The 27,100-nt window shown below is 45.1% G+C and overlaps 1 protein-coding gene and 4 non-coding genes across 8 annotated transcripts in view; all 5 read right to left on the minus strand.

Moving 5' to 3' along the window:
* Window positions 1-5,737: 5,737 nt before the first annotated feature.
* dscamb (Down syndrome cell adhesion molecule b) overlaps window positions 5,738-27,100 on the minus strand; it is a 73,794-nt gene continuing 52,431 nt past the window's right edge. The window contains exons 12-33 of one of the 4 annotated variants that reach the window (XM_029844100.1): window positions 16,946-17,142; window positions 16,365-16,461; window positions 16,157-16,285; window positions 15,897-16,064; window positions 15,341-15,411; window positions 14,964-15,207; window positions 14,550-14,696; window positions 13,818-13,973; window positions 13,605-13,741; window positions 13,350-13,503; window positions 13,155-13,272; window positions 12,866-13,032; window positions 12,680-12,778; window positions 11,407-11,595; window positions 10,973-11,263; window positions 10,638-10,814; window positions 10,392-10,422; window positions 10,182-10,297; window positions 9,960-10,109; window positions 9,116-9,316; window positions 8,730-9,032; window positions 5,738-7,009 (exon numbers count right to left, since the gene is read on the minus strand). In XM_029844100.1, the coding sequence (XP_029699960.1) occupies window positions 6,501-7,009; window positions 8,730-9,032; window positions 9,116-9,316; window positions 9,960-10,109; window positions 10,182-10,297; window positions 10,392-10,422; window positions 10,638-10,814; window positions 10,973-11,263; window positions 11,407-11,595; window positions 12,680-12,778; window positions 12,866-13,032; window positions 13,155-13,272; window positions 13,350-13,503; window positions 13,605-13,741; window positions 13,818-13,973; window positions 14,550-14,696; window positions 14,964-15,207; window positions 15,341-15,411; window positions 15,897-16,064; window positions 16,157-16,285; window positions 16,365-16,461; window positions 16,946-17,142 (3,851 nt within the window). In that variant the 3' untranslated portion in view covers window positions 5,738-6,500. Of the gene's footprint in view, window positions 7,010-8,729; window positions 9,033-9,115; window positions 9,317-9,944; window positions 10,110-10,181; window positions 10,298-10,391; window positions 10,423-10,637; window positions 10,815-10,972; window positions 11,264-11,406; window positions 11,596-12,679; window positions 12,779-12,865; window positions 13,033-13,154; window positions 13,273-13,349; window positions 13,504-13,604; window positions 13,742-13,817; window positions 13,974-14,549; window positions 14,697-14,963; window positions 15,208-15,340; window positions 15,412-15,896; window positions 16,065-16,156; window positions 16,286-16,364; window positions 16,462-16,945; window positions 17,143-27,100 lie in introns of all 4 variants that reach the window. The other 3 variants (XM_029844097.1, XM_029844101.1, XM_029844098.1) reach the window with 3 other exon arrangements.
* Window positions 23,768-23,839, minus strand: trnaq-uug (transfer RNA glutamine (anticodon UUG)). The gene has a single exon. It is a non-coding gene; the product is annotated as a tRNA-Gln (tRNA).
* trnaq-cug (transfer RNA glutamine (anticodon CUG)) lies at window positions 24,044-24,115 on the minus strand. Its single transcript has one exon. It is a non-coding gene; the product is annotated as a tRNA-Gln (tRNA).
* trnaq-cug (transfer RNA glutamine (anticodon CUG)) lies at window positions 25,363-25,434 on the minus strand. Its single transcript has one exon. It is a non-coding gene; the product is annotated as a tRNA-Gln (tRNA).
* On the minus strand, window positions 26,650-26,721 carry trnaq-cug (transfer RNA glutamine (anticodon CUG)). The gene has a single exon. It is a non-coding gene; the product is annotated as a tRNA-Gln (tRNA).

The raw sequence follows: 27,100 nt of genomic DNA on the forward strand, positions 1-27,100 counted from the left end.
GCTCATTGTTGACTGATGTGCATCTTTTAAGTAAAGTTTAGAACCATTTCTGCCTTTATACATTAGTTTCTCTTATTAGAATTCTTTTTCTGTACTGGCCATACGATTAAAAACCTAGTCTTTTTAATGACATGACACATTTTCAGCACAATAACATCTGCAGAGCTCAGCAACCAATCACGTCGACACTGTTTTAGAAGAAAAGAAAAGAAGAAAACAAAATTCATTTGAGGAGAACTTTCAGTATTTCGTATTTGTGGACATTTGTAAGACCTGTGCTACATCCTGCCGGCAGTGGGGAGGTCTGGGAAGATGTGTTTGCAATTACACAGCAGGACTTTAATGGGATTACTGGATATGATTACAACTGGACACTATTTACACTGTCTGACACTTGGTCTTCGTCCCCTGATTCTTGTTTCCTTTCCAGATGGGTCCAAGTCAAACATCCCTGAGGACTTTGACATCGACATGGAAGACCCTGAGACCGAGAAGGCGGCTGTCACCATCCAGTCACAGTTCAGGAAGTTCCAGAAGAAGAAGCGAGATGAGAAGTCATAGTGAGCTGACAGACAGCAGCTGGAGGCGAGGGATGCTCAGCGGCAACGGTGTGACATTTGCATGTAAACAAATTCATACCTGCTGGAAGTGCGGGGGCTGTTGGGGTGGATGGGAATGCAAAACGCCTGTTAATCATGTGACATGTCTGTGAACTTCACCCTCCTATTAGTAGAGTAATGTATGATGTGTTGCTGTGTCAGTACAGAAAAAACTACAGCAGTCTGGTTTCTGTCCTCCATTATCATCAAGCCTAGATGCTGTTTGTGTTGGAATATGTTTTTATACTAGCCTCTTCCCTCCTGTACCAGTACCAGACCGTTCCCTGGTGTATAACAGCTGTATGTGCCTGGAGCCTTCCACCCTGTACAGGCTGGTTACCTAATAGGCGTTTTCTTACCTGCATGGTGATGTTAATTGGTGTCTCACTGTCCATTGAATAAATAAAGACTCTGTATGGAAGCCTGCACTTTCCTTTCCTCATCTGTATGTGTCAAATATGGCACCGACACTCTCAGACACAGCACCGACAGTGTATATTTCTTTATTTTGCAAAATAGCACAGCAGTTAATTTCTTCACGTATTATGACAAACCCAAAACAAATATTCCATTGGATTGGAATGCCTGCAATTAGTTTTTCTGTCTCCAAATGTTGCTCTATAGTATAGTATAGTACAGTATAGTATAGTACAGTACAGTGCAGATAGTAAAGTATAGCTTAGTACAATACAATATGGTACAGTATGATACACCTTCTACAGTAAACCTTAGTACAATACTATAATATATAGTATAATAGCATATTTCAGTATAGCTTAGAGCAGTATAGTACAGTACAGTGTAGCTTAGTGCAGTACCATATAGTTTAGTGTAGTATAGTACAATACAGTATAGTACAATATAGCTTAGTGCCGTTTAGTACAGTACAGTATAGCTTCATGCAGTATAGTACAATGCAGTATAGTACAGTACAGCATAGCTTAGTAAAGTATAGTAAAATACAGTATAGTTGAGTGCAGTATAGCACAATAGAGTATAGAATAGTGCAGTATAGTACAGTATAGCTTAGTGCAGTATAGTACAATACAGTTGAGGGAGAGTTGCCTCAACTCAGCCACAAAGTTGTATAAAACCAGCCAGGGGGTTGGTTGGTTCTCAGACACCAGTTTTTAGGGTACTACTTCTCTTCAGAATGATCCCACTTTGAACAAACAAGTATTTATACAAATGAATGTTGTTGTTTCCTCTATGCAATGAGCTGGCTAGCCACCCACCAGTGCTAACTCCGTTTGTAATTTGCAATCGCTTTGTTACTGTGAAAAACACAAATTCAGGTTGTCGGCATAATTTGATGGATCAAATAGTTGCTTAAGAAGTGGTTTTTGAGTGGTTTTGTGTTCTTTGTATGCTGAGATGTGTGTATTTTCAGTGGGATTTCACCTTCAATTGTAGCTGTAACTGTAACTGATCCTTATTTCTGTCCTTTCTCTCAGAGACATATTAACTGTCCCTCCTCATGAAGGACTCACTCACATCAAAGTGGTACCATGGAGAACCAATATAACGTTGCCGTACAGTGCAGAGCCAAACCGTGTGAGCCGAAAGAGTCAAATGCAAAAGTAGAAAAGTCCACCTATTTATTTGTCCAACCCTTCAAATCTCTGGACACACTGTAGGACCATATATGACTGACCATGGTTCCTGTGTCATAGTTCCAAGGTGGGGTTACTGTGGAACATTCTTTTGACACTCAAATCAAATAAATCTCTGATCTCTTTCTTATCTTCATTCATCTGTGTGTGTGTGTGTGTGTGTGTGTGTGTGTGTGCGTGTGTGTGTGTGTGTGTGTGTGTGTGTGTTCAAGGCAAATGTTTTGGAACCATTCTTATGAAGAGGGTTATATTGAAGAGACAGTGAGAGGCACTTCTAACCTGGTGGATGTGAATTACAAGTGTTGTCAAAGATCAAATATCTCATGACTATCAGGTGATTTAATAATAAACAATCCAAAAGAATCACATTGTTTGTGAGGGACTGCAGGCATTATATATGTATATAAAACTGGTTTCAACATATGACAGATAAATGAGCACCGTTTTTATGAGCTGATTTCGTTGTGTCCATTGGTCAAACATATCCATCCTCCATGTTGGGTTGATGTGGGAGAGGAGTGAATTCCGAGCAACTACTCCAGTGTTGCTGGAGGCTGCTGTGCTTCTCCCTGGTGGTCATATTTTACACTAAATGATGGATTCGGTTTGGCTGTCCAGCACAGCAGCATCGTTTTTCCTCATAACAGGAAATTTAACCTGGAGTTTTAGAATCGGCTGAAGTTTTGATTTGTTCCAGCAGTGATGAATCACCCACGTATGACAATAATGTTGTTTAAAGTGTCTCAGCTAGTCTCACACTGGATTTACATTCCTCGCAGACATTGAGTTACCATCCACGTATGGAGTTTCCATTATTGTCTTCAACATTGTCTGAACATAAATCCACATTTTAAATACCCCCAGTCATATTAATACCTTGCCATCTTACCTCCACAAACAACACAAACTTGAAGTCAGCATCAATCAGATGGTAGTTATAATGGCAACCACCTCGGCGGCTGCACATTTCTGGTCTGTGCCTTTCTATATAAGTTCTTTTTTCAAAATAAAAGACATGTCCACCATCATTTGTGCAGTAATTATTGTTGACTTTATTGGGCAGCTGTCTGAGACCCACCAGGTTAAACCAGGTGACATCAGCATCTCCACAATAGATGTTTGTCCTGGTATCTCTGACTCATAAAGTGACTCTTCACACATGGACCTGTGTGAATGAGAGGCTGATATTTCACCTGACAGGCCTCTGTCACCCCACTGGGTCATGGTTTCCTCTCCTCTCCTCTCCTCTCCTCTCCTCTCCTCTCCTCTCCTCTCCTCTCCTCTCCTCTCCTCTCCTCTCCTCTCCTCTCCTCTCCTCTCCTCCTCCTCATCAAGCAGACTAGTTATGCTGATTCCTGCGTAGTTTTTTTGCTTCTCCCCCCCTATTCATTTACAGGTATCGCCGCCTTCGGAGCTGCATGATGACCTCCGGCCCCGCTGACCCGCTGTATAGCGTATTTTTGTGTGTGTTTCTGTGCTCTGTGCCTCTCCTCTCCTCTCCTCTCCTCTCCTCTCCTCTCCTCTCCTCTCCTCTCCTCTCCTCTCCCTCCCCCCCTCCCCTCCCCTCCCCTCTCCTCTCCTCTCCTCTCCTCTCCTCTCCTCTCCTCTCCTCTCCTCTCCTCTCTCTCTACCCAGCAGCCATCAGCAGGAGGGTCCCCCTACATGAGCCTGGTCCTGCTCAAGGTTTCTTCCTGTTAAAGGGGAGTTTTTCCTTGCCACTGTTGCTTGTCTGGGGTTAGGCCTGGGATTCTGGAAAGCGCCTTGAAACAATTTGATTGTATAAGACGCTATATAAATAAAGATTGATTTGATTTGATTTGATATTTCAGGTGAACAAGTGAACATTTAACAAATGGAAAAAAATGAAGCCTTTAATGGCTCCTGAGAGGCACGTGTTGTTATTTAGCCTTGAAGCTTCAGTTGGGATTATCAGAACTTTAATGATCTTTTTTTCGATTTCAGAAATTTGGGATCCTTTAATGAATCACACATCAGGCTGAAGACCCTCTGCTCAGCCTGGACTCCCAGCCCCCCTACCTCTGGACCATCCGGGTGTCATGTGCACGTGTGAATCTCTCCTGGCTGTGCAGGTTTATGGTCTGCCTCACACACCAGTGGTTTGGCCTGAAAGCTTTTATTATTCGGCCAGAACTTGTCCAGCTGGGTCAGAGGTGTCCCAACAAGCAGCAAATGGTTTTTCTGCTTCGCTTTGGTGACCAAGGCAACTGAACCATGTGATTTTGCTTTGGTTTCCCTGAACATTTCAATGTTTGCCTGTGCGACTGCATTTAATCTTTTGCCATCTAATCTGGCTGCTGTGGCTCCGTGGGACTGGTCTGATTAGACGCAAGGCCAAGAGTTGCTGCTGGCATGAATAATTGACCGTGATCAGAGTGGTGGCATGCTCTAGTATGTGCATGCTAGCGGCGACTGTCTCGGTCAGGTGGTCAGGCTCAGTTCTGGTGCAGAAGCATCTTTTTGACCCTTCAGCCACGTCAGCTTTGTAACCCAAAACATGTAGCGTAACCTTTAATTAAATGGGTTTTGTCTCCTTCAAACAACTTTAAACTATTAACTAAAATCTTTTTGCATCAAAATCAAATGACAAAATATAGTGGTTTAATCTTTCTTCTTTAAAAATCTGTGTTTTCAGACGGGCTCTGAAACACGTGGGAAGGTGATGACGTAATGCGCTAAAAAATAAACCGGTGCAGCATTTTGTGAACTAACTGGTTCTGAATTAAAACTGCAGCTGAAGAGCTTCATAAAAGTTCAGGATACACCTCACAGTATCATGGCTGCAGTTCAAGCTCTTCTTGAAATCAAACATAGACCTAAATGCGATCGTGACTTCATCAGGAATTTAAAGCAACTCATGAAATTTAACCTCTGCTTACACTTGTTAAATGTTACATTTAATGTTACAATTTGTACCTAAAACAAAGAATAATTCATTTAACGAATTAAATAGAATATTCGAAAATTAATTCATTAATTCATTCTTTAGGGACCAGCGTCTTTCGGGGGACGTATAACTGGACCTGTGTTTTTAGGGACTAGTGTCTTTAGGGGGACATGTAGCTGGTTCGATGTCTTTAGGGGGACGTGTGGCTGGCCCTGTGGGGACAGAAAGTGCTCCTGTCTGCAGCAGCTTCTGTCCTCACCATAAATGATGCGCTTACACATTTTAACTTCAAGCTTCAGCTCAAACCTTCTGAATTTTGTGTGATCAGAGGTTTTTGCAGAGCAGGTCTGCTATAAACCAGTTAAAGTGGGACATTCAGCCACAAAAGGCCCTCTAATTCACACCAGCATGGTCTTTTTGTCCGGGTGGAAAATGCATTTATCAGTATGGATGCAGGGAGGGAAATGAAAAACAAATCTGTCCCAGTTAATGCCTGTGACTGGTTCTGTTTGTGGGTGTAGGACTGGTTGCGATGGCTGCCAGAGACAGCAGAACAGACATGATGAAGAGGGCAGAACTAATGAAAATATGTCATTGAGCAATGTGAACAAAGTCAGATGTGTGCAAACATGACTAAGACTTTATTAACCAAATCATTTTCCCCATAATATCCACAAATAAAAGTGATCTCTTTATATATATTCACATTGTATAATTTCATAGTGTGACAAAAAAATTCTCTTTTTTTGGGTTTCCAGCCATTCCGTTTCTGGATCAGTGGCCATGCAGTGGTCAGGGAGGCTGGAACATGTTCAGCGTCAGCACTCCCGTCCATCCACGCGGCTATTCGGCTCCTCTTGGTGCTAAAATTCCAAACATTTCATCACACTGCGACAATAAAACAAAATAAATAAAGAAAAGAATGTTCTCCTACAGAAATATCAGTCCTCCTCCTGCTCCCTTCTTCTTTTTTAGATATTTTGTGTTTTTCTATAATAATAATAATAGCAATAGCAATAATTATAATGAATATAATTGTCCTTGTTATAAATTCAATAGTACTTTTTCTCTGTCTCAAATTTTAAATAAATCATTTTGGCAATCCTCATATGTTGTCACTTTTGAATAAAAGAATACTCGAGTAGAAAATAAAAACAGGAAATCCATCAGAAGAGGTGAGAGAATGAAAAAGTGCCAAAGCAACAGAGAAGAGTGAGAAGAAAGAAAGAAAAGAGAGAGAAAGAAAGACAGGCTGAAAGAAAAGCGACCACCTCAGACGCATGTCAGAAACGGCTCTATATACAACAATTCTGTTGTGAAAAGGGTCCATGGTGTGGTGTCGGTCAGTCTGCACCGACCCGCCGTGGCACTGTCCTCGGTTTGTTATACCAGCGTATAGGACTTGGCGTATGGGTTGTTGCTCTGTTTCAGGTGTCCTCTGGAGTCCAGCAGTGACTCCTGGGAAGTGCTGAGCTTGGCAGCCTGTGCTTGGACTAGGTCCCCCGAGGAAGAGATTTCTGCCCGGACCTCCCCCCGGGCCTCCCCCCTCTCCCGGACATCCCTGTGGGGGAGGGTGGAGGCAGTTCCCGGCTGCCACTGCTGCACCTCCCTCGGCGTGGGCACTTCCATTGGGGTGGGTTCCATGGGAGGTGGCCTTTTCAGGGTGCGGCTTCTCTGTGGTTCCAGGCAGGTCTGGCCCACGGCTCCTCCTGTTCCCCCTCCTCTTGTTTCTCCAGTAGCTCCGCTGCCACCTCCAGTTGCTGCTGCTCCACCTCCTCCACTGCTACTGCCACTGCTGCTGCTCACCCCTGCACCTCGAGCTGCCAGTGGGACGCCACGGTTCAACAGGAAGTCCATGCGCAGGTAAGGCGGCAAATGGGCCAATTCCCCTGCTGAGATAGACAAAACAAATAATGGTCATAAAACTCAGGGAGGGCTAGAGGAAGGGAGGCAATAAATTGAAACACATGAAAATCAACAAGAGAAACAATAAACTTCCTCCAGGCTTCATGAGCTGGGCTCAACCCCTGAGAGGATAGGACACCAATCAGGTTACAACAGAGGGGACAACTACATCAAGACAGGAAACTTAAATGGTGCCATTTACTTGGATGGGGCTTAATTTTTACCTCCCAGACCATTGGTATCCTGATCGTAAGAAAATCCAGCCAGCAAATAGGATTCTTTCAGTTGCTCTCTGCTGCCTCCTGGGTGACATTCAAATAATTCTTATTTGATTCTCACCAAGTGTGAATGTATTCAGTAATATCAGGGAAATGTGCAGAGAACATTCCCAGCTCCACAATCCAAATGTTATCGTTACCGAGGAAACAATTCCACCGGCGCCTCTTGTGCATCAAATTAGAGCTTCTGTGTGCTGCTGCAGCAGCACCAGCAGAGAGGGTCATCAGCAACACTCTGAACTGAACCGGACATCACCCACATCCTTTATTCTATGTATTAATATTTACATTGTTGGAAGGATTTCTGAATCCATGGGAAGATGCCCTTTCTGCATATCAGCTGCTCATTCAACACCTGTTCAATGTCTCCTCAGTTTGTAATAAGTAATTTTTGGCCATGAATTTTTTGTGGTAGTCCAAATGTTTTCAGCCCTTTAAGTGGAAGAGAAAAGTGCTGGTACCCCCTTATTCAGCTGTTGGCAGGCAAATTAGGTGGTGCACCTTGTGTGATCCTTTAGACCATCTTTAGTCTGGCCCTTCTAGACCTTTGGGGTTATTGTTGGCACCACTGGCATCATGTGAATAAGAGGCTATTTGTGTTAGCAGAATCGCTACTGCTAGCTGGCTGCTCTTCACTGTAAAAAAAGCATTAACATCTGTCCTATTTAAATTCAGTGTCACTAGTCTGAGTCCTCTTCTGGCCACACCAGTATTTGTAAATTGGTTCACTAACATCCTACTCAGATAAAGCTGCAAATCAACCTGTTTTTAACGTTTACATTCAACGACTGTGAGATTTCTTCTTTATGGCTTTTCTAGCACACTTGGTTCGCAAGACCGCTTTAGAAGGTAATGCCTTCTAAAGGGACAGGTGTGCGGCACATACAAGTGCACACTGGATAATGTAGTTTAGCTATTGGTGATGATCACAAATCACAAAGAGAAATTGAACAGGACCGGGTATGACAGATTCGTGAGAAGTCCAAGTAAACTTTAAAAAGTCCCAGTACGCTGTAAGGAGTCCTGGTACGCTGTAGAAAGAGCCTAAAACTGAGAAATGCTGGTACACCATACTGGTCCGTAACGGCCCACAGAGCCCTGTAACAATTAAATACAGAATTGCCTAGAGCCTCACAAGATGAATAGAAGGCATGATGAAAGAATGCGCTGCATTTGCCCCCTGGTGGTGGCTTTCATAAGTGTGGTCCTGTCATTAATAGAGATAATTATAAGATACTGGTCATTTACAAAGATCATCAGAGTCCTCAGGTTTAGATCTCTGCTGCACTCATGTAACAAGGGAGGTTGCCAGGAGGAAACACCCTCCATAGCAACATGCAACAAAACCACTGAGCAGGTTGGGTCTGGATCGGACATGTACAACGACGGGACAGACGTTACAGACCAAAGTGATCATAAATGTTCTCACCAGGTCTGTGGGCCTTGGGCACGGCCATGTTCATGACACGACTGACATCCTGAGGTTTGGGCGGCGATGCTGTGAAGCGACAGATGCCCGACTCAGATGGCGTGCTGGAGGTCAGGCTGTCTGTGTAGTCATTGGTGCCGGCAGTCATCTGCTCGGAGGAGGTGTCAGAGATGAAGCACTCTGTGATGGTGAACTTGGCGTGGCGGAGCTGCTCTTCCATCTTGGCGTGCTCGTAGGCTCTGGCCAGCTCTTCGTAGGTGGAGGAGGCACTCTCAGTTGATACCATGCTGCTCCGTGCGCGATCTGATAAACACGCAACAGCATTAAAATGCCACGTTCTTCTGCTCCATCACATGTTTGAGCTGTGGCACGTATGTCGGCTGTACCTGTGTCCTGTGAGGGGCTGACGCTGTAGCTGTCGCTCTCCTTGTCCACGGAGCCTGTTGCACGTGGTGTGGGGAGTCTCCAGTCGGTGGTCAGAGTGTGGGAGGAGCTGGTGGGGTGTGGCCGGTTTAGGGTCCACTGGCTAGCATAGCGGCTCCGTGCTGTAGCAGGTCCAGCTTTAGCAGTGCGTCTGGCTGTTGGATCTGACATCACATGTTTACAATTATTTACATGCAAGAGATCAATTAAGTCTAAAAATGTAAATAAAACTATTATTACTAACTGTAATGAAGGACATATAAACGTTTCTGTCACTATGTTGGACAAATCTATTCTATTGATTAAAATTTTACATTTTAATGTTAAAAATGTTAAAAATAGATTCACACACAATTACACACGGAGGACGGAGGGACGGACAAAAGAGTGCTCGGTCAGCAAAACAGGTCTGTCTTCAGGACAGGTCCAGTCACCCAGACACAAGAGCGTGCACGTGTGCGTGTAATTGTGCTCAAATGAGATTATTGTCTATAAAGACAAATGTATCAAATGCTCCATCAGTCCAGAATGCTCTATTAATAAAACTGAAACCTACGCAGCAGTAAGAATATTGTGGTCATTTAAAACTAATCCTATCACTTCATCTCAGCACACGTCTGCTCAGATGCAGCCTTGGGAGGCGTCATGATAATGAAGATGACTCATCCTCATCGATGTGCATTTGTGTAGCGATTTTGAACCTGAGAACAGCAAAACTACAGATGTTGGGGGAGGAGGACAGGACGGGCACACAACTGTTAGTAGTAAAGGAGAGAAATGCTGAGCACTGACAGTGGTGGGACTCACTGGTTCCTGGCCTGGCATCAGACACGTCCACCAGTGGTCCTGTGGCCTGGGACAGAGACTGGTAGTGGACCGTGTGGGTCACTGTGGAGGATTTCTGCTTGTTGGTCTCCCCGAAGTCATTGTCGGTCAGCAGCACAGTGGACCTGTCATCTGAGGGATGGATAAACGGGCTCAGGACAACGGGGTTTCAATGCTCGGGAGGATTGAAATGGCGTCTCTTACCGATGGTCTCCATAGTGTCCCGCTCCTCGATGAGCAGCTGAGCTCTGGGGATGTCGATGTGCATCCGTAGGGTTTGCTGCTGCTTGTTGACTGTGTCAGGTGTACGAGTGTTTTTACTGAGGAGGTGAGTGAGAACAGAAATGAACAACGACCAGTGGCCCCACCCAAACACACTCCTCTATAGTCACCCACCCAGAGCACCACACGTACCTCATCAGCATCTCTGCCAGACTCTTGGCATCTGCAAAGCCAGCAAACATTCCTTGGTATAGTTAATTCCATAAGACCAGTTCCACTTCCAGTTATAGATAAGAGACTTTTATTGTGGTATATTGGCCTCTATTTCCAACTATTCATTGGAAACTCTTTTGCAGCAGGTCACTAAATCACATGGCGTTTCTGGTTTCAGCAGTTTAATTTTTCTCAGAATGAAGCATAATTTCATCTCCTGCCCACCTCTGAGCCTTTTCAGCCTCTGCTCCCTCCTCCTCCTCTTCAGCACCATTAGCATGATGAAGACCAGGATCGCTATTACGAGGATGGAGGTGATCGTCACCACCATCTTCAGTCCACTACTGCCCGACATGTTGTCTGAGATGGGGTCTCCTGTCTTCAGGAGTGGAGGGATGGTACCTAGAAATCAGCACATTTAGAGGTTCATGATGAAGACACTGGTGGAACAAGCTCAGGTCATTCTTTAAAATAAATCTGTCTTGTCCTAAAATACGTAAAAATTGTGTTTTTGGTGCTTAATGACTGACAGGAAGAGGGGGCGGGGAATCCAAACTCACTTCCATCTGGATTGAGGGTAGCAAACATGGCCTTCTTCTCTGCTGAGCCGGCGCTGTTGGTGACCTTCATCTGCAGCTCGTACCAGGTGGCCTCCTGCAGGTCATACAGGATGTAGCTCTTGGTGAGCGTGGTGCGCTGGGCGGTGGTCCAGGTGGTGGAGTCTACGGCTCGGTACTCCAGCACGAAGGATGTGATTGGACAGCCGCCGTTGTTCCATCCAGCCAGGTTGAGCCTGGCCCTGGTAGAGTTGATGCTGGTGAAGAGGTCGTGCTCTTTGGCGAACTGTGGTTCTGAGATGGGAAGCCACAATAACTTTACAATGCTTGTTCCACATAGGTAGGCTCTATAGGTACTTAAAAATAAACATTTTGTGTTGTAGCCACCCCCCCGACACATCTACGCCCCATGGCTATCACACAGATACAGTTCTTACCTTTCCCATGAGTCTTTGCTTCAATGATCTCACTGATGCGCCCAGGTCCCACTGCATTCTGGGCTGTCAGTGTGAATTTGTACCAAGTTCCACATTTTAAGTTCTCCAGCCTGTAGGAACGTTCGCTGGGGCTGATGGGAAAACTGCCCCATTGCTCGCTGTTGTCCTCAGAGTACTGCAGAATGTAACCTGTGAAAGTAAGGGGGTGGCAAGCGGCGTTCAACAACAATCTCATTTCACCTACAGTGTGTGTGTCACATGTTTGCACCATGTTACCTAGGGTTCTAAACCAACACCCGTATGATGTCCACAAATTAACACTAATAAAGAACGATACTTGATCGCTTATGTATTTATATATTTTTAAAATAAACAACCTGAATTTGGACGCAGATTTGTGTCACCATCATGTGACTCTTGGTCTCTGCTAGCATGAATTAGATTAGCGTATCACTGCAGTGGAATCTATGGTGCCTTTTGCTTCCAAACTCTGTATTTTGGTGGTTATAACCTCTGCCATTGTTCCGTGTGATCCCACATATCATTTCCTGAGGGTCAAACAGCAGGTGTAGCTTGAGATGACCCATCCCTGCTTCTGGCAGAGTTCTGTCTGATTCTGAGGAAACTGCTTAATGAAATAATGGTCACTCAACTGTAGTTATTACATCTATTACTGTGTTATTACAGTTGAGTATCTAGAGTGATGTCTATCGTGTGGTTCATCCTCTGTGCACCATAAATAATTCGAATACTGATTGGTTATTCAGTTGCTCAGCAAGCGTTAATGATTAGCTCCGCAGTGAAAATCCAACTAAAAATAGACAATCAGACACAGATCTATGTGCGTGTGTACGTGTGTGTGTGTGTGTGTGTGTGTGTGTGTGTGGGTGTGTATTGATGATGGATTATGCTGTGAGTGGGGAAATAAACCAAATATCAGAAATGAGTGCTCCCAGAGAGCTCGGACCGTGAGCACAGCTCTGCTTGGCAGCGCTGTCATTAGGGGGCGGAGCCATGATAAATCACCACAAGTAATCTGCTCATGATTTCTTCAGGATGGAGCACTTTAATCTTCCCCCCGAAGAGACGCTGAAGGTTTTAATCTGCCGTGTGTGGAGTGTTCAGAGTAGCAGATAATGAGGAGCAGGTGACTAAACAGGGGGCACTCTCAGGGTGGGGGCACCCTGCACCCTGCATGTTGTAACTTATCTATGTATGCAGCCATCACATAAACTGTCCGCTGCAGTGCACCTGTGTGTTTTTCACCACTGACCTCGGATGGAGCTCCCTCCATTGTCTCCAGGTATCCATGACAATGTGATTGATGTGGTAGTAGTCTTGGTAACAGTGAGGCGAGGCTGATCAGGGGGAACTGAGAACAAATGAAAAGTTATTACACATTGGAGTTAATTTGTTGGTAGGAAGTAACGCAGCCTGTGGGGCCAGAGCTGCTGCTCACCTTGAACCTGCAGGTTGAGCGTGATCTCATCTGAGCCCAAGTTGTTGCTGGCAACACAGCTGTAGTTCCCAGAATCCTCTGCTTTCACCGTGCGTATGATAAAGCTGCCGTTGCCATCGACGGTGCGGCGACCATCAACCAAAACATTTGCTGGAGTTCCGTTGGCGCTGGAAAAAGTTTATTGAAGAAGAGCCGAGTGTCCCTCATTTGCCGGTGGATAATGTGATGTTACGATGAGGTCATGGCGTCCACTGATAAGGATGACGTGCAGATGTTGCCTGAGACTAACCTTCCTTTGATCCACTTGATAGTTGGCGGAGGGTCTCCAACAGCCTTGCATGGTAGAATGATGTCCTTCATCCAGGGGGTGGTCACCGTCCCGTTGAAGGTTAGAATCCTGGCTGGAGCTAAAAACAGTGCAAACAACCTTTTGTTGGTACAAACAGGCAACACTCTGGATTCTGTACTCGGAGCTCAGCAGCACCTTTGGCCAGAGGCTCTACTGTGATCTTCTCGCTGTTGTTTCCATGACCAGCAGCTGTTACAGCCACTACCCAGATAGTGTATTGTCGGTTTTGAGCGAGGTTGGGGATCCTGTAGAAATAGGCATCTGGAGACGCTTCAAACTCACTCATCACCTGTGGATGGAGAGAGCTTGTCACCGCAGATGCACAAACTTCCACTTATTGCTGCACACCTGCTGGTACCAGAAACTATCGGGTTTCTAAAAAATACTTAATACCATGGGGTGAAGGTCGGAGCAGAAGATGATGTATTTTCGGATGATGCCGTTGAGTTTGAGGGGAGGTAGCCAGGAGACAAACACGGCAGAGCTGCTGGAGGCTGCAGCCTTCACCCCCGCTGGAGGACCAGGAACTGCAGAAGAAGAGCACAGGGTTGGGCTCAGAACGCTGCCATCGACCCACATCTCTGGAAATATCTGGATTCTTACCGTCCTCTTTGGTGCGGACGTAGATCTGCTCGCTGCGAACGCCATCTCCAGCGCTGGTAAAGGCCAACACCTGGATGCTATAGTTTGTATACTTTTCCAGGCCGTCCAGCTCCAGTGACGGCTGAATGGTGGTCACATTCCTGATTTCACCCAGTTCTGCACAGATGACAGAAAGTCTGGATTTACACTACAAACCCAGTGGATCAATACGATATAAACACTGACCAATGTGATATAAGACCATAGATTTGGCAATGAGAATGTTGAACTCTGGATGAAGGACCTCCTTCGCCTATGAGATTAGCTTTAAAAGTCGTCTCTCATCTATGTCCATCACCCCCTTTATTTCCTGTCCTGTCTGGTGTCCTACAGCCCACAGCTGAGCTCAGTGTCCCTCATTCAGTTATTAAACTGTGAATTATTGAAGAATGGTGAAGCAGACTGATTCAAGGAGGAAAACACCTGAGGCTCCAGTAAAGCGCCTGTGCACCCCTGCCTATGTCTGACTGAAGGTGCCTTAAATCCTCACAGTCAGATTAGGTTTTTCACCTCCGTAGATTTAATCATCTTCAGAAAACACGATAGATAATGTTGACACCACATAATATTAGATGTAATGTAAAAGGCACCAGAAAGCCTCTGCATTGCCTTTGACTCAGTGTCGCACTTCCCACCTACAGTTTTAACTGAGGGTTGAACTGACGGTAGCGTTCAAAAGCAGCATGTTGGTACCTCCATCTGGCAGGTTCGCCCAGAAAATGACTCTGTATCCCTGCAGGTTCCCATTCAGAACATCTCTGGGCAGAGGCATCCAAGACACTGAGATGACTTCTGGAGACTTGGCTACAGCCAGGACGTTGTCAGGGGTCCGAGACGGAACTAAGATAGACGAGAGAAGCCAGAGAGTGTCAGAAGAGAACTTCTGGAGCACTAAAGACCAAATCTTGAATATAAAAATGACTGAATGAGTGTGTGGAAACCAAAGTATGTCTTTTAGTTTTTATTCTTAATGTCTTTCAGATATGAAAATTTCAGGAAAGGTTTGCCTTAAGTAATTCTAGAAATGTCCAGTAGAGGGCAGTAACCTCACGTGAAGAGCAAACGACCTGTTTCACCATTTCAGAAGTACTCAGAATGGCTCCTCACCGTCCTCAAGGGTTTTGGTGACCACCTGCTGTGAAGACGGCCCGGTTCCTGCCCTGTTAGCTGCCTGCACCACCACACTGTACTGAGTGAACTTCTTTAGGTTGTCCAGGGTGATGCTCTCTGTGGTGTCCCCTGTGGTGTCCACACTGATGATGGTGAACTGGTGGCTGCCACCAGGGCTGTACTCTCTGTAGCCCACCTGATATCCCCGGATCACCCCATTCTGCAGGGGCTTCAGAGGAGGCTGGAGGATGAGCAACATATAAACCACACATTCACCCCAATGACCGACTAAAAAAGAATCATTATTCAACCATCCACAGCAAATATCTAGCAGTGACACTCATTTTCACAAACGCGACAGATGTGGGCTTTACCTTCCACGATACTTTGATGCTCTGTGGGGAGGTGGGCTCCAGGGTGACATCCAGCGGTGGTCCATCAGGAGCTGCACATGCAGGACATGTAACTCCAGTTAGTGCCACTAGGTGGGGGCGTTGACTAATGGGTTCATATGAAAACCTATCGGAGTTTCAGTTTAATAACAATGATTTCAAACGAGTTCCGTCACCAACCAGATCCAGTGCAAGCTCCGTCATCACCCAGATAATGTGCAAAAATGATGCATGTTTGATTTCACTTCATTTCAACTTTATGACTTTTTTTAGTCATGAATTTCTGAAAATGAGTGTTTTAATGTGCTGGTGCCTGTGGGGGGAGACCATTATGGTCAATAGAAGGTAAGTGAACACCGACAGAGCAGAATAAAAGCAACAATTAACTTAGCTGTATCTCCACATACAGAAGATGAAGGTCGTCATTTAAAATAGCCCTTAAATAATTAGAAGTCAAAACATCTTCTGTTTAAAAATGGATGAAGTGAGACACCGTGTTGACTCTCAGTGTTGACTTTGATGTGAAAAAATCACCAACCGGCTTCATCGGTGGTTATCGTGAGCTCATTGCTAGGGTTGCTGTTGCCGATGATGTTCTTGGCCACCATGCGGATGTTGTAAGTGGAGGAGGGATGGAGGTCGATGATGGTGGCCTGGTTGAGCTGCGGCGACACATCCTTGGTCACTTGGGCTGAGAGCCATGATGCTGGAGGGGAAAACAGGCTTGTTCTTTTCACAACTGGTCAAAAATAGTACAATGGTGAGGAGTCACTCCTCAGGCACTTTCTGTGCATCTACCTGATTTGTTCTTGCACTCAATGTCATATCCTGTGATGGGACTGTTGCCGTCGAAGCCCATGGTCCAGCGGAGAGCTATGGTCCGATCTTTAACCTCGCGGATCTCCACCTCTGGGGGATCTGGCGGTTCTGAGAACAACACCACGTGGTGTTACGGCCGGGACTACCCCTCTGAGGGATTATGGGTAAGAAGGGAGGAGGAATTTACCTTGTACTGTCAGCTGAATGATGCCTCGGTCCTCACCAAAGGAGTTGATGGCATGGCAGGAGAAGAAACCTGAATCCTCACGAACTGTCGGCATAATCTGCAGAGACCAGCATCAGTTTACAATTTATACAGGCCTCCTCTAAGGTTGCATTCTAGCTCCCATCTTCTTCCCTGCACACACCAATAACATCTTCAGATGCTATGGCCCTGGTGGCCCATGTGACCAGCACTGATGCTCTGTCCCAAAACCAGCAGGCCTGATCAGGCCTCAGTCCTCCTCCAACTGCTCCACAACCAGGGACAGAAGGTGGAGCAGGTGGGGTCCATTGAACGTCTCAGGACTGAGACTGTCCATCATCTCTGACTCCATCTAGTAGATGATTCAACCTCACCTTCAGCATTTCATCCTGCTATAACTCAACCAGCTTCAACCAGGTTGGTTGACCCCACGGACACTTTCTGCACTGTTAATCCCTCTCACCCTCTCCACCACCCTATCCAGCCATCAGGCAGCAGGCCCAGAAAAGTGCCTACAGTACAAATAAACCATCTAGTCCATCTGCTGTCATCAGTGAACTCACCACCAGGGTGGAGATGACTTCATCGGCCACCTCCTTCACGGTCACCACGTATCGGCTAGTCTCCGGGTTGATGATGCGTTCTTCTTTCTCCCATCGCACCATGATGGGCCTCTCACCGCGGGCGATGCAGCTCATCCTCTTCTCCTCACCCTGCGTAGCCAGGGTGGTGTTTGGGTAGGAGGTGATCATGGCTGGGACTGAGCAGAGGTTTAGGGGGAGCAAATAGAAAAAAGAAAATTTCTAATTAAAACTTTCAGATGCGTCTGAGCTGCCCTTTACCTTTAGGTGGAACTTTCCTGCTCTGTCACAAAGGTTGGGCTTCCAACTAGAAGAAGAACACCCTAGAAGTACACGCACGAGTTCACGATAAGCCTTAGCAGTGTGTGATGATGGAGTGCACTTCTGTTCTGATAAAATGTTCTGTCACATCTGGTTCTTCAGATGTTCTGTGCAGAAGACCTTTGTGTTCTGAATTTATTTGTTTTTTAATTTTTTTCACAACTTACTTTGGTAGTGGTGTAACAGAAAAAAACATCAGGGGGGCTTGGAAATGTGTGTTTTTGCATATGTTCTTTCTCTCCTACCAACATCTCTGTTAAAGTGTTTTTATGTCACCAAAGAACAGGAAGTGAAGTCATTAGCATGTGATGAGTGTGTTCTGTCATGTCATGACTTGTGCTGAGAAGCTCCCTCTCTCTCTCGTCTCTGACAATTATAACATCCATTTAAAGACTCTGGGGACCCTGGCGAACTCTTGTTTGAGTCTACCTGTCTCCCGTAATTCTTTGAAATTGAAACGGAGCCCTTCAGGTAAGCCTGCGCCTGCTTTGATAGTGACAGCGAGCGGCAACGTGCTGCTTTCTGACGCTGAAGAGCAAAAGAAAGTGGTGACTCCTGACTGAACTCCCACCGGAGTGACTGTGGGGCCTGTCTGGCACTACAGCGTAACCACACACCGGGCTCATTAGCAGCAGTGTGTGTGTGCACGTGTGTTTCTACTACTCACAGTCTACAGTCTTATTTTCTTTCATTCTGTCATTTTCACTCTTTTGGCTGTGAAAGCATCTTCTGATTATCGTCCCCCCATTCAGACATTACAGAACTGACTTGTAAAACCAATTAATTTCATCTAGTTTAACATAAGCCAGGTTAGTCTGACGGCTCCAGATGAATGTTGGATCAGCACCTGTGGACGGGACCTGCCACGACATCCAGCAGGTGTTTGTAGTGGATGTTTGAGGCCTTCCCTCCCCAGAATAGATGTGTGCTTGAGTCAGCGTGTGAGTGCGTGCACGTTCTTGAAGAAAGTGTCGGTGTAGATGAGTGTGAGTGTTACACTCTCCCTGCATATGTATGAATATGTGTGCATGAGAGCGGCTGTGTCTCCGGGAGCTAAGTGGGCGAGCGCAGAGCAGAATGGAGAAAAAAAAACTGCTCATGACACATCTCAACCACGCTACACGATGGAGGAAAGAGAGGGAGAGCATGTACCCCTGCAGCGCTAACTATGATCCCTCTCGCTCACCCGCTCACTCCATCTCCCTCCGCAGGCTCCCACCAGGACGGAGATGATTTAATGATGAGAGAGAGAGAGAACAAGCTGAAGACCGAAAGAAAGTGCCTTGATTATTCATATAGAGCAGGCAAGTCAGTTTGTCCTGCTATTCTCACTCTCTCTCTCTCTCTCTCTCTCACACACACACACACACACGCACAATACGCTCCTCCTCTGGGTCAGATAGGGTTAGCAGATGACTTTGTAATCATTTGTTTTGGCTTCATCACAGCGCCAGGCTGGTGCAGACCTGCTCACACTCGCAGCGCCACAAACATCAGACAATGACGAGGCACTTAAAGTGCTTGAATTCATAATGAATCATTAATTATACGTGCTTCAAGTGCAATAATGGCCTTATAATGTTCGCAATTTGGCCAATCTTTTCTGGATCACGGGGCAGGTTAGTGGAGGTCATAGTTGAGGTTTACTGACTAACTTCTGTGTTTGACAGGTTCTGATCTTCACTGGGTTCTGTCTGCCAGGCCCAGCAGACACCAGCAGATACACACCTGATCAGTCCACCACTGCACCCTCACGCCTGGGGGGAACTTAGAGAGTACAAGAGGGCAGCGTTCATAGATCGCTTCAAATGTCTTTTTCAACACATCATCCAAACAGTTCTAACTATAAGAGTTAACAAAGCCACTCTGCTGTATTGATGCAATGAATCCATTTAGATTCTTTATTATCAGGGTGTCTAAACAACTCTTTAAGAAGCCTTAAGTTGACCCAAAATGCTGCAGCCAGAGTTCTGACAGGTATTGACAAAAGAGATCAACTACTGTACTGGCATCTCTTCATTGGCTGCCTGTTAAATTTAGAATAATTTTTAAAACCCTTCTTTTCAGAGGCCATCCTACCTGGAGGAGCTAGTGACACCTTACCAGCCCAATAGACCGCTCCGCTCTCAGAATGCTGGTCTACTTGTGGTTCCCAGAGTCTCCAGGAGTAGAATGGGGGGCCGAGCATTTAGCTACCAGGCCCCCCTGCTATGGAACCAGCTCCCTCTCTAGGTACGGGAGGCTGACTCCATCTCTACTGTTAAGATCAGACTTAAAACCTACATCTTTGAAAAAGCTTATTGTTACTAATTCTGCAGTTCCAGTTACTATTATAGACAGACAAACTATCATACTTAGGGGGTCGTCTAATCATTAGGTTAACATCTTAGCTATGCTGTTATAGGCCAAGGCTGCCAGGGTCCAGAAACATGATCACCTGACAGGCCTCTGTCACCCCACTGGGTCATGGTTTCCTCTCCTCTCCTCTCCTCTCCTCTCCTCTCCTCTCCTCTCCTCTCCTCTCCTCTCCTCTCCTCATCAAGTAGACTTGTTATGCTCATTCCTGTGTAGTTTTTCTGCTCCCCCCCACCCCCCCTCCCTGTATTCATTTACAGGTATCGCCGCCTTTGGAGCTACATGATGGCCTCCTGCTGACCCACTCAGCCGGCGGCTTGCATAAATAGTGTATTTTGTATGTGTTTCTGTGCTCTGTGCCTCTCCTCTCCTCTCCTCTCCTCTCCTCTCCTCTCCTCTCCTCTCCTCTCCTCTCCTCTCCTCTCCTCTCCTCTCCTCTCCTCTCCTCTCCTCTCCTCTCCTCTCTCTCTACCCAGCCGGCCATCAGCAGGAGGGTCCTCCTACATAAGCCTGGTCCTGCTCAAGGTTTCTTCCTGTTAAAGGGGAGTTTTTCCTTGCCACTGTTGCTTATTAGGGGTTAGGCCTGGGATTCTGGAAAGCGCCTTGAAACAATTTTGATTGTAAAAGACGCTATATAAATAAAGATTGATTTGATTTGATTTCAGTCCCTGCAGGAATGTGAATGATTGTGATTTATTTTTTTAATTAAGTGCACTTATTTAGAAGTGTCAATGTCATTTTCCCGTTAGTTCAAAAAGTGGTTTTCTGTCATTTTGACCAGGCTAGCAGCTGCCAATAAAATGATCAATTTGTGCAGGGACTCAGAAATTAGCACATTGTGTAGCCAGAAATCATTAACCCTTCACAAAAACAGACAGTCTCTAACATGCCTCTTCTGCACATCTTCCCTTGCATGTGTGTGAGTATAAAGGCAACCCCCGCCCACTGCTGACATGATGGAAAGTGTCAGACATGGGACTGCCAGCGTTTAAAGCTCATCTCTTATTCACTGGGAGCCCCTCCCTCTCCCTCACATCATCACCCCTTTCTCCCCCTGTGAAGGAAATCACTGATTTATTTTGCATAGCAACTATGAATTTTTATGAGTCCTATTAAAATAATCTTCTCTAAATGTTATTGCTCCTCGCCGCGGGCTGTTTTCTCCTCTAATCGGAGGTAGGGCAGCAAAAGTTGACACAGATAAGACTGTTGTTTGTTTACTTAAAGGGGTAGCAATGAAAAGATGCATACTTGTGTGTGTGTGTGTGTGTGTGTGTGTTTGTGCGTGCGTGCGTGTGCGTGTGTGTGCGACGTCCTCGGCACTAAATTCTGTGTCTATTGGATTTTAATGCTTGTAGGAGTAGTATGGTGTTTTTGTTCTGTGTGCATAAGGAAATTTCTGTGTGACCTCATGTACGTGTGAATTTAATGCGCTAAATGCTGAAGTGTTCAAAATTTCTACTGTGGAGACTGCAGTGAATCAAATATTCGACAATCTGCATGGATCTTGTTGGTGCATCAGTGGCCCGAGCTTCCTCCTCATCTCATCTCAGTTTCCTCTGTGCAGCAGTGGCAGGGCCCCAGGCTACACCTATTCTTTTGATAGCCTATAATTGCTTGGTTGATGTATATTTTTTAATATCCAGCAATATTACAGGGGGGCTGCTAATAAAACATGGATGGCTAAAGGAGAGAGCATGAGTGGGAAGTGCTAGACCAGAGAGAGAGCTTAAGGGTGGGGGTGGGGTGGGGGAACAAAGAGAGTAGGAGTGGGGGGATCAGGCAGGAGGAAATGACGGGTGGATCCTGACACTGTCAGCCACCCCACATCAAGGCTGAGCACGTGTCACTGAATGTCATACTGAGTCACTGTAGGAAGGAGCACCAGTCCAAGACTGCCTACAACAACACTACTCACATATGAAGAAGGGAATTTGGAGTTTGTGTCTTATATTTGGACGTGTGCTACCATTGTTCATGCCCACACACACGTCTGAGAAGTCTCATGTGCGGAGAGCAAACATGCTCTCCCACATCTAAAGTGGGCCAACCTTAGATGTAAAGGTTTAAAAGGAACAAAGCAGAGCAACAGCTCCTGCATGTCTTATGACTGAACCTTATTGAATGTAAGAGATCTCTGGGGAAGCTGTGATGGGCATCAAGATTTGCATAATAAAGGTTATAGGACAAACATGCATAGATGAGAAGCACTACTAAAAGAAGCAGTTCTACTGGGGGATTGGAACAGCTGGAGGACAAAAGCAGCAGTGAATAAACAAGCACAGGTAACAAACGGAGCAAACAATCTTCTCTGTGTCTTTATCTGGGTCCTGGATCTGTGGCTGCTGGGAAGACATGCTGGAGAAAAACTGCAATTTAAGCGGAGACAGATGAAGGCGGCTCTTCTCCTCAGTGCGATTATCATCATTAGCGTTACCTCAGATGCACAAGCAGAAACACACACATTGTTTAAGGCAGCACAAGAACTAAAATACAAACTGACTGCAGAATGTCTCATACATAACTGAACTGTACAGTAGAGACACGCTTTTGAGTTTAGAGTGAATTAAATATGATCTGCTGATGAATTCTAAGTGTAATGACTGAGCAGCTGATGTGGCAGAGGAAGGGCAGCACAAACGAAAGAACTATATCTGCAGTGTGAAGTACTCTGGCTGTCAAATGCTAAATGAATCATAAATGAGTGAGAGCGCTCTGCAGGAGAGGCGTAATTGAGGAGTAAATGGACAGAGTGTAAAAAGACTGTAGGGGAAGGGACTGATGAGGAATTATGCTGGTGAGGTCATAAGGACCCTGTGGAGGTGCAGTATAGCGAAAAAATAACATTTAGGGAAGGCAGTTTTTATGCAGATTTCTCAAGTTATAGTGGTTTATATGAATCAAGTTGCTCCAACTGGCTGCTCCAGCCAGCACAGTGACCTATGAAAGCAGACAGATGTGTGACCCATCATCCATGTCACAGCTGTCAGCAATAGGATGTAGCAGATCTGACAGCTTGAGGGGTAAGGACATGAAGTGTTGAGCTTCAGACAGCTCGAAATGTCTGTGTGCTTCCTGATTCAACAAGTCAACAAGTAAAAGTACTGATTGAGAGGGGGGGGCACAATATCCACTCTTTTTTGTGAAGATGTCATGAGCTTTTAAGAAGATTAGAATGATTTGACAAAAGAAATAAGGAGGATTATGTCGGCTGATAAATCAAAAAAGCGACCATGAGCTCTTAAATTCATTTGAACTTGAATTGAAGAGTTTTCTATTTGTGTTAGTTTCACTTGAGCAAGTCTGTGAACCACTCCATCAATAGAAGTGTGCCTGCATGCTGATACTTTCACTTTTGTTTTCCGATTGCTTCTCAGGGTGCAGGGTGCAAAGACTTCTGTGGTTGGTTCAAAGACTTCTTTGGGAGGGACAGAGACTTCTGTGGGAGGGACAAGGACCTTCTGTGGGTGGTGCACAGAGTTCTGTGGGCAGTAAAATGACCAACTGTGGGCGGCGCTCACAGTAGCTCATTCGGAAAGACATTCAAATGGCACCTCAGAGCAGGGCTGTGAATCTGTGCTTTATCCTTTGGTTTTCTCAAGCAGAGCACATTACTAATATTTCATTTAGACATCAATGAGGTTGGTCGTATTCAAGGTTTGTGCTTGGTATTGTGGTTTTCCACAATAATTGGAATTAAACACTGAGCAGGTAGAGCATCATGACCAGTGACAGATGAAGTGAATAACACAGATTATCTCTTCATGTTGAGGGTAGAACAGGAAAAATGGCTGAACTGTGGTTCTCAAGATTAAAAGGTGAGGTCACATTAATTTAAATGAGTTTGGACTGTTTCACTCAAATGTTGAAATGATTGACACCTTTTATTTACTTTCTCACATCTCCTGAAACATCATGCATCTACATCAAAATGAGAATTATGCTGGTTTCACTTGAGCTTTTCTCATTGTACTTAGTCACAACTGTGTTCCACAGGGCTCTGTTCTGGGACCAATGCTCATCATTTACTCTTCTGCTCTCAATGATAAGGCAACAGTAAAGTTGATTGGATAAATAGAACGTGAAATCAACAATGATATCCCTAAATGGTTGGCTGAAGAATAAAGGAGGTTCCACTGAGACTTGAACTCAGATCACTGGAGTCAAAGTCCAGAGTGCTAACCATTACACCATGGAACCACAGCAAGTTTGTACACCACTCCATCAATAGAAGTGTGCCTACATGCTGATACTTTCACTTCTGTTTTCCGATTGATTCTCAGCCGTGGAACCAGACAAATTTGAACTGACCATGTCGAGACATGTGTGACAAATCTTTACCAAAATGATATTTGGGATGAGTTCATTAAATGAAGTTGCCAAAGTGATCTGACTGTCAAAAAGAGGTTCCACTGAGATTTGAACTCAGATCGCTGGATTCAGAGTCCAGAGTGCTGACCATTACACCATGGAACCACAGCTCTGTAAAACAAATCTTCTTTTGAAGAAAAGTATGACTCTAATTTGGCTACTTTTATTTCTTTGTTCATATCATGCCTGTATGGGACTGCATGGACCACTGTCATGTTCAACCCCACAGCCATGATCCCATGAAGCTGTCCCCAAATCTGTCTCAGGCGGAAGAGGTGAGCAGTGGAAAGACCATCCGTCATGGGTGGTGCAAAGACCATCAGTCGTGGGTGGTGAAAAAATGTTCCTCGGGCGGTGCAAAGACTTCTGTGGTTGGTTCAAAGACTTCTTTGGGAGGGACAAGGACCTTCTATGGGTGGTGCACAGAGTTCTGTGGGAGGGACAAGGACCTTCTGTGGGTGGTGCTCACAGTAGCTCATTCGGAAAGACATTCAAATGGCACCTCAGAGCAGGGCTGTGAAACTGTGCTTTATCCTTTGGTTTTCTCAAGCAGAGCACATTACTAATATTTCATTTAGACATCAATGAGGTTGGTCGTATTCAAGGTTTGTGCTTGGAATTGTGGTTTTCCACAATAATTGGAATTAAACACTGAGCAGGTAGAGCATCATGACCAGTGACAGATGAAGTGAACAACACAGATTATCTCTTCATGTTGAGGGTAGAACAGGAAAAATGGCTGAACTGTGGTTCTCAAGATTAAAAGGTGAGGTCACATTAATTTAAATGAGTTTGGACTGTTTCACTCAAATGTTGAAATGATTGACACCTTTTATTTACTTTCTCACATCTCCTGAAAAATCATGCATCTACATCAAAATGAGAATTATGCTGGTTTCACTTGAGCTTTTCTCGTTGTACTTAGTCACAACTGTGTTCCACAGGGCTCTGTTCTGAGACCAATGCTCGTCATTTACTCTTCTACTCTGAATGATAAGGCAACAGTAAAGCTGATTGGATAAATACAACCTGATATCAACAATGATATCCCTAAATGATTGGCTGAAGAATAAAGAAGGTTCTACTGAGACTTGAACTCAGATCACTGCAGTCAAAGTCCAGAGTGCTAACCATTACACCATGGAACAACAGGAAGTGTGTAAACCACTCCATCAATAGAAGTGTGCCTGCATGCTGATACGTTCACTTTTGTTTTGCGTTTGACTCTCAGCAGTGGAACAAGATAAATTTGAACTGACCATGTCGAGACATGAGTGACAAATTTTTACCAAAATGATATTTAGGATGAGTTCATTAAATGAAGTTACCAAAGTGATCTGAGTGTCAAAAAGAGGTTCCACTGAGATTTGAACTCAGATCGCTGGATTCAGAGTCCAGAGTGCTGACCATTACACCATGGAACCACCACTTCCCAAAATGCATCTTCATTTGAAGAAAAGTATGTCTCTAGTTTGGATCCTTTTATTTCTTTGTTCATATCATGCCTGTATGGGACTGCTTGGACCACTGTCATGTTCAACCCCAAAGCCATGATCCCTTGAAGCTGTCCCCAAATCTGTCTCAGGTGGAAGAGGTGAGCAGCGGAAAGACCATCAGTAGTGGGTGGTGCAAAGACCATCAGTAGTGGGTGGTGCAAAGACTTCTGTGATTGGTTCAAAGACTTCTTTGGGAGGGACAAGGACCTTCTGTGGGTGGTGCACAGAGTTCTGTGGGCAGTAAAATGACCAACTGTGGGTGGCGCTCACAGTAGCTCATTCGGAAAGACATTCAAGTGGCACCTCAGAGCAGGGCTGTGAAACTGTGCTTTATCCTTTTGTTTTCTCAAGCAGAGCACATTACTAATATTTCATTTAGACATCAATGAGGCTGGTCCTATTCAAGGTTTGTGCTTGGAATTGTGGTTTTCCACAATAATTGGTATTAAATACTGAGCAGGTAGAGCATCATGACCAGTGACAGATGAAGTGAACAACACAGATTATCTCTTTATGTTGAGGGTAGAACAGGAAAAATGGCTGAACTCTAGTTCTCAAGATTAAAGGCTGAGGTCACATTCATTTAAATGAGTTTGGACTGTTTCACTCAAATGTTGAACTGATTGACACATTTTATTTACTTTCTCACATCTCCTGAAACATCATGCATCTACATCAAAATGAGAATTATGCTGGTTTCACTTGAGCTTTTCTCATTGTACTCAGTCACAAATGTGTTCCACAGGGATCTGTTCTGGGACCAATGCTCGTCATTTACTCTTCTACTCTGAATGATAAGGCAACAGTAAAGCTGATTGGATAAATACAACCTGATATCAACAATGATATCCCTAAATGATTGGCTGAAGAATAAAGAAGGTTCTACTGAGACTTGAACTGAGATCACTGCAGTCAAAGCCTAGAGTGCTAACCATTACACCATAGCAAGTCTGTGAAACACTCCATCAATAGAAGTGTGCCTGCATGCTGATACTTTCACTTTTGTTTTCCATTTGACTCTCAGCAGTGGAACAAGATAAATTTGAACTGACGATGTCGAGGCGTGTGACAAATCTTTACCAAAATAAAATTTAGGATGAGTTCATTAATTGAAGTTACCAAAGTGATCTGAGTGTCAAAAAGAGGTTCCACTGAGATTTGAACTCAGATCGCTGGATTCAGAGCCCAGAGTGCTGACCATTACACCATGGAACCACCACTTCCCAAAACATATCTTCATTTGAAGAAAAGTATGTCTCTAGTTTGGATCCTTTTATTTCTTTGTTCATATCATGCCTGTATGGGACTGCTTGGACCACTGTCATGTTCAACCCCAAAGCCATGGTCCCCTGAAGCTGTCCCCAAATCTGTCTCAGGTGGAAGAGGTGAGCAGCGGAAAGACCATCAGTCGTGGGTGGTGCAAAGACCATCAGTGGGTGGTGAAAAAATGCTCTTCGGGCGGTGCAATGACTTCTGTGATTGGTTCAAAGACTTCTTTGGGAGGGACAGAGACTTCTGTGGGAGGGACAAGGACCTTCTGTGGGTGGTGCACAGAGTTCTGTGGGAGGGACAAGGACCTTCTGTGGGTGGCGCT

This window comes from Takifugu rubripes, chromosome 11 (genome assembly GCF_901000725.2).
Source record: "Takifugu rubripes chromosome 11, fTakRub1.2, whole genome shotgun sequence".
In the NCBI taxonomy this organism is placed as follows: domain Eukaryota; kingdom Metazoa; phylum Chordata; class Actinopteri; order Tetraodontiformes; family Tetraodontidae; genus Takifugu; species Takifugu rubripes.